Source organism: Phyllobates terribilis, unplaced genomic scaffold (assembly GCF_046119375.1).
Source record: "Phyllobates terribilis strain yellow unplaced genomic scaffold, ASM4611937v1 Scaffold_5__5_contigs__length_657084704, whole genome shotgun sequence".
NCBI lineage: Eukaryota > Metazoa > Chordata > Amphibia > Anura > Dendrobatidae > Phyllobates > Phyllobates terribilis.
Window position 1 is genome coordinate 606,996,314 of NW_027362765.1, and position 7,227 is coordinate 607,003,540.

At 41.1% G+C, this 7,227-nt stretch overlaps 1 protein-coding gene across 1 annotated transcript in view; it reads right to left on the bottom strand.

The window, feature by feature from the left end:
* LRMDA (leucine rich melanocyte differentiation associated) overlaps positions 1-5,243 on the bottom strand; it is a 1,575,514-nt gene extending 1,570,271 nt beyond the window's left edge. The window contains exon 1 of the mRNA XM_073681467.1: positions 5,039-5,243. Coding sequence (XP_073537568.1) covers positions 5,039-5,077 — 39 coding nt within the window. The 5' untranslated portion in view covers positions 5,078-5,243. The remainder of the gene's footprint in view (positions 1-5,038) is intronic.
* Positions 5,244-7,227: the final 1,984 nt, after the last annotated feature.

Genomic DNA, 7,227 nt, shown 5'->3' on the forward strand with positions numbered 1-7,227 from the left:
CATGTGTTAGCAGTGTACAGCACAGATATTACCAGTACAGCACAGATATTACCAGTACAGCACAGGTGTTAGCAGTGTACAGTACAGATATTACCAGTACAGCACAGGTGTTAGTGTACAGCACAGATATTACCAGTACAGTACATGTGTTAGCAGTGTACAGCACAGATATTACCAGTACAGCACAGATATTACCAGTACAGTACATGTGTTAGCAGTGTACAGTACAGATATTACCAGTACAGTACATGTGTTAGCAGTGTACAGCACAGATATTACCAGTACAGAACAGATATTACCAGTGTACAGCACAGATATTACCAGTGCAGCACAGATATTACCAGTACAGTACATGTGTTAGCAGTGTACAGCACAGATATTACCAGTACAGCACAGATATTACCAGTACAGCACATGTGTTAGCAGTGTACAGTACAGATATTACCAGTACAGCACAGATATTACCAGTACAGCACATGTGTTAGCAGTGTACAGTACAGATATTACCAGTACAGTACAGATATTACCAGTACAGCACAGATATTACCAGTACAGCACATGTGTTAGCAGTGTACAGTACAGATATTACCAGTACAGCACAGATATTAGCAGTGTACAGTACAGATATTACCAGTACAGCACAGATATTACCAGTACAGCACATGTGTTAGCAGTGTACAGTACAGATATTACCAGTACAGCACAGATATTACCAGTACAGTACATGTGTTAGCAGTGTACAGCACAGATATTACCAGTACAGTACAGATATTACCAGTACATGTGTTAGCAGTGTACAGCACAGATATTACCAGTACAGCACAGATATTACCAGTACAGTACAGATATTACCAGTGTACAGTACATGTGTTAGCAGTGTACAGTACAGATATTACCAGTACAGCACAGATATTACCAGTACAGTACATGTGTTAGCAGTGTACAGTACAGATATTACCAGTACAGAACAGATATTACCAGTGTACAGCACAGATATTACCAGTACAGTACATGTGTTAGCAGTGTACAGCACAGATATTACCAGTACAGCACAGATATTACCAGTACATGTGTTAGCAGTGTACAGCACAGATATTACCAGTACAGCACAGATATTACCAGTACAGCACAGATATTACCAGTGTACAGTACATGTGTTAGCAGTGTACAGTACAGATATTACCAGTACAGCACATATATTACCAGTACAGCACAGATATTACCAGTACAGCAGATATTACCAGTACAGCACAGATATTACCAGTACAGTACAGATATTACCAGTACAGTACATGTGTTAGCAGTGTACAGTACAGATATTACCAGTGTACAGCACAGATATTACCAGTACAGAACAGATATTACCAGTGTACAGTACAGATATTACCAGTGTACAGCACAGATATTACCAGTACAGTACATGTGTTAGCAGTGTACAGTACAGATATTACCAGTACAGCACAGATATTACCAGTACAGTACATGTGTTAGCAGTGTACAGCACAGATATTACCAGTACAGCACAGATATTACCAGTACAGTACAGATATTACCAGTACAGTACATGTGTTAGTGTACAGTACAGATATTACCAGTACAGTACATGTGTTAGCAGTGTACAGCACAGATATTACCAGTACAGCACAGATATTACCAGTACAGCACAGATATTAGCAGTGTACAGTACAGATATTACCAGTACAGAACAGATATTACCAGTACAGCACATGTGTTAGCAGTGTACAGTACAGATATTACCAGTACAGCACAGATATTACCAGTACAGTACAGATATTACCAGTACAGTACATGTGTTAGCAGTGTACAGCACAGATATTACCAGTACAGCACAGATATTACCAGTACAGTACATGTGTTAGCAGTGTACAGCACAGATATTACCAGTGGACAGCACAGATGTTAGCAGTGTACACCACAGATATTACCAGTACAGAACAGATATTACCAGTGTACAGCACAGATATTACCAGTACAGTACATGTGTTAGCAGTGTACAGTACAGATATTACCAGTACAGCACAGATATTACCAGTACAGTACATGTGTTAGCAGTGTACAGTACAGATATTACCAGTGTACAGCACAGATATTACCAGTACAGTACATGTGTTAGCAGTGTACAGCACAGATATTACCAGTACAGCACAGATATTACCAGTACAGTACATGTGTTAGCAGTGTACAGTACAGATATTACCAGTACAGTACATGTGTTAGCAGTGTACAGCACAGATATTACCAGTACAGAACAGATATTACCAGTGTACAGCACAGATATTACCAGTGCAGCAGATATTACCAGTACAGTACATGTGTTAGCAGTGTACAGTACAGATATTACCAGTACAGCACAGATATTACCAGTACAGCACAGATATTAGCAGTGTACAGTACAGATATTACCAGTACAGCACAGATATTACCAGTACAGCACATGTGTTAGCAGTGTACAGTACAGATATTACCAGTACAGCACAGATATTACCAGTACAGCACAGATATTACCAGTACAGTACATGTGTTAGCAGTGTACAGCACAGATATTACCAGTACAGCACATGTGTTAGCAGTGTACAGCACAGATATTACCAGTACAGTACAGATATTACCAGTACATGTGTTAGCAGTGTACAGCACAGATATTACCAGTACAGCACAGATATTACCAGTACAGTACATGTGTTAGCAGTGTACAGTACAGATATTACCAGTACAGTACATGTGTTAGCAGTGTACAGCACAGATATTACCAGTACAGAACAGATATTACCAGTGTACAGCACAGATATTACCAGTGCAGCAGATATTACCAGTACAGTACATGTGTTAGCAGTGTACAGTACAGATATTACCAGTACAGCACAGATATTACCAGTACAGCACAGATATTAGCAGTGTACAGTACAGATATTAGCAGTACAGCACAGATATTACCAGTACAGCACATGTGTTAGCAGTGTACAGTACAGATATTACCAGTACAGCACAGATATTACCAGTACAGCACAGATATTACCAGTACAGTACATGTGTTAGCAGTGTACAGCACAGATATTACCAGTACAGTACAGATATTACCAGTACATGTGTTAGCAGTGTACAGCACAGATATTACCAGTACAGCACAGATATTACCAGTACAGTACATGTGTTAGCAGTGTACAGCACAGATATTACCAGTACAGCACATGTGTTAGCAGTGTACAGTACAGATATTACCAGTACAGCACAGATATTACCAGTACAGTACATGTGTTAGCAGTGTACAGCACAGATATTACCAGTACAGTACAGATATTACCAGTACATGTGTTAGCAGTGTACAGCACAGATATTACCAGTACAGTACAGATATTACCAGTGTACAGTACATATATTACCAGTGTACAGTACATGTGTTAGCAGTGTACAGTACAGATATTACCAGTACAGCACAGATATTACCAGTACAGTACATGTGTTAGCAGTGTACAGTACAGATATTACCAGTACAGAACAGATATTACCAGTGTACAGCACAGATATTACCAGTACAGTACATGTGTTAGTGTACAGTACAGATATTACCAGTACAGCACAGATATTACCAGTGTACAGCACAGATATTACCAGTGCAGCAGATATTACCAGTACAGTACATGTGTTAGCAGTGTACAGTACAGATATTACCAGTACAGCACAGATATTACCAGTACAGCACAGATATTAGCAGTGTACAGTACAGATATTACCAGTGTACAGTACAGATATTACCAGTACAGTACATGTGTTAGCAGTGTACAGCACAGATATTACCAGTACAGAACAGATATTACCAGTGTACAGCACAGATATTACCAGTGCAGCAGATATTACCAGTACAGTACATGTGTTAGCAGTGTACAGTACAGATATTACCAGTACAGCACAGATATTACCAGTACAGTACATGTGTTAGCAGTGTACAGTACAGATATTACCAGTGTACAGCACAGATATTACCAGTACAGTACATGTGTTAGCAGTGTACAGCACAGATATTACCAGTACAGCACAGATATTACCAGTACAGCACAGATATTACCAGTACAGTACATGTGTTAGCAGTGTACAGCACAGATATTACCAGTACAGAACAGATATTACCAGTGTACAGCACAGATATTACCAGTGCAGCAGATATTACCAGTACAGTACATGTGTTAGCAGTGTACAGTACAGATATTACCAGTACAGCACAGATATTACCAGTACAGCACAGATATTACCAGTACAGCACATGTGTTAGCAGTGTACAGTACAGATATTACCAGTACAGCACAGATATTACCAGTACAGCACAGATATTACCAGTACAGTACATGTGTTAGCAGTGTACAGCACAGATATTACCAGTACAGCACAGATATTACCAGTATAGTACATGTGTTAGCAGTGTACAGTACAGATATTACCAGTACAGTACAGATATTACCAGTACAGCACAGATATTACCAGTACAGATATTACCAGTACAGTACAGATATTACCAGTACAGTACATGTGTTAGCAGTGTACAGCACAGATATTACCAGTACAGTACAGATATTACCAGTACAGCACATGTGTTAGCAGTGTACAGTACAGATATTACCAGTACAGCACAGATATTACCAGTACAGCACAGATATTACCAGTACAGTACATGTGTTAGCAGTGTACAGTACAGATATTACCAGTACAGCACAGATATTACCAGTACAGCACAGATATTACCAGTACAGCACAGATATTACCAGTACAGATATTACCAGTACAGTACATGTGTTAGCAGTACGGTAGGTATGTGTTAGCAGTGTACAGAACATATGTGCACATTACATAGTGTGACTGCGGATAGAATGCAGGCTGCGGCACCGGCAGGACAGCCTGGGTCACATGACATCGCTACCAGAAGTTACTTTAGGATTTAGCGCCAAAAACTTTAAACATCGGAGACGCCTCTTGTTAGGCGACACAAACACCGCCCTCTCTGGTGACGTCACAGCCGCTCTCTCACCTGGGTGCCGGTCACGGTCTCCTCTCCGTCTCCGAACATGGTCGCTGCTGGCTTGAGTCCTCAGTAAACACCCGGTTCCGGGATGAGAGTGCAAGTCTTCCGACTACAACCGGCAAATGCACAAGATGGTCAGCTGACTGTGTGTGAGCGCCGCACTGCCGGGTCACGTGGTGAAGTTTGTGGCTAGGTCGGTTCTGCTTGTTAGATAATCACGTGACTGACGTAAAACCTTTGAGAAATGTATCCCTCTGAGTGCTGAGCGCAGTCCGAGAGTGCCGACAGCGCTGCTCAGTGAGCACTACAGAGGACAGTGCAGAGGCGCCTGGTCCGGCCGCACTGGAAACAAGGGAGGCCGATTTACTTCACCAGACCTTGAGCAGGCACTTTGTGGGGCTTTTTATAACATACACTTTTAAAGGGGACCTGTCAGGTCAGATAACCCTGTTACCCTGCAGGTAATAATGTGCAGGTGCTCCGCTGCTATGTGCGACACCTGGGAGAAAATGGACTTTATTCCTCCTGGGAGCCGCCAGCTATCAGTCAGTCATGTAGGAAGAGCGGCAGCTGTACCCTCTGACATTGACTGACAGCCGGCTCCGTACTAATGTCCTGTGGACATGGCGGCTCCCAGGAGGTTAACCCAGAAGTTCCCCTTCTCCCTGGTGGGCAGCCTCAGCCCCTATTATCTAGCAGAATAACCCTATATCTATCTGCTGGCTAATAGCGGATCTGGCCTGACTGGTCCCATGTACATAACACTAATTTGTTTTGATTACTTCTAGTGACTTGGCTTTGATATCGCCATGTGCTTTTCCATGGCTCGACCGCACTAGAAACATGTACGGTTTTATTTTGTTAACCCCTTTACCCCCGAAGGCTGTTTGCACCTTCATGACCAGGCCAATTTTTACAATTCTGACCACTGTCACTATATGAGGTAATTACTCTGGAACGCTTCAACGGATCCCACTGATTCTGAGATTGTTTTTTTGTGTCATATTGTACTTCATGATAGTGGTAATTTATTTGATATGACTTGCATTTATTTGTGAAAAAAATCGGAAATTTAGTGAAAATTTAGCAGTTTTCAAACTTTGAATTTTCATGCCCTTAAATCAGAGCGATATGTCACACCAAATAGTTAATAAATAACATTTCCCACATGTCTGCTTTACATCAGCACAATTTTGGAACCAAATTTTTTCTTTGTTAGGAAGTTATAGGGGATGAAAGTTGACCATCGATTTCTCATTTTTACAATAAAATTTACAAAACCATTTTTTTTAGGGACCGCATCACATTTGAAGTGACTTTGAGGGGTCTATATGACAGAAAATACCCTAAAGTGACACCTTCCTAAAAAATGCACCTCAGAAGGTGCTCAAAACCACATTCAAGAAGTTTAACCCTTCAGGTGCTACACAGGAATTTTTGGAATGTGGCAGAAAACCATGAACATTTAACTTTTTTTTCACAAAAATGTTTCTTTAGACCCAATTTTTTTTTATTTGCACAAGGGTAACCGGAAAAAATGAACCCTAAAATTTGTTGTGCAATTTCTCCTGAGCATGCCAATACCCCATATGTTGGGGAAAACCACTATTTAGGTGCACTGCAGGGCTCGGTAGAGAAGGAGCGCCATTTGACTTTTTGAATGTAACATTTTCTGGAATAATTAGTGGACGCATGTTGCGTTTGGGGAGCCCCTGATGCGCCTAAACAGTGGAAACCTCCCACAAGTGACCCCATTTTGGAACCTAGATCCCTTAGGGAACTTATCTAGATGTGTGGTGAGCACTTTGAACCCCCAAGTGTTTCACAGAAGTTTATAACGTAGAGCCGTGAAAATTAAAAAAAAAAAAAAACTTTTTTTCCCACAAAAATGATCTTTTAGCCCCAATTTTTTATTTTCTCAAGGGTAACAGGAGTAAATTGGACCCCATGAGCACGCAGATACCCCATATGTGGTCAAAAACTACTTTTGAGGCACAATACAAAGCTCAGAAGAGAAGAAGCGCCATATTGGAGTTCATATTTTGCTGGGCTGGTTGATGGTGCCATGTCACATTGGCAGAACATCCCCATAAGAGACTCCATTTTGCAAACTTGAATTTATCTAGGGGTGCAGTGAGCATATTGACACCACATGTGCAACACAGAATTTTACACAATTGGGCGGAGAAGAAAGA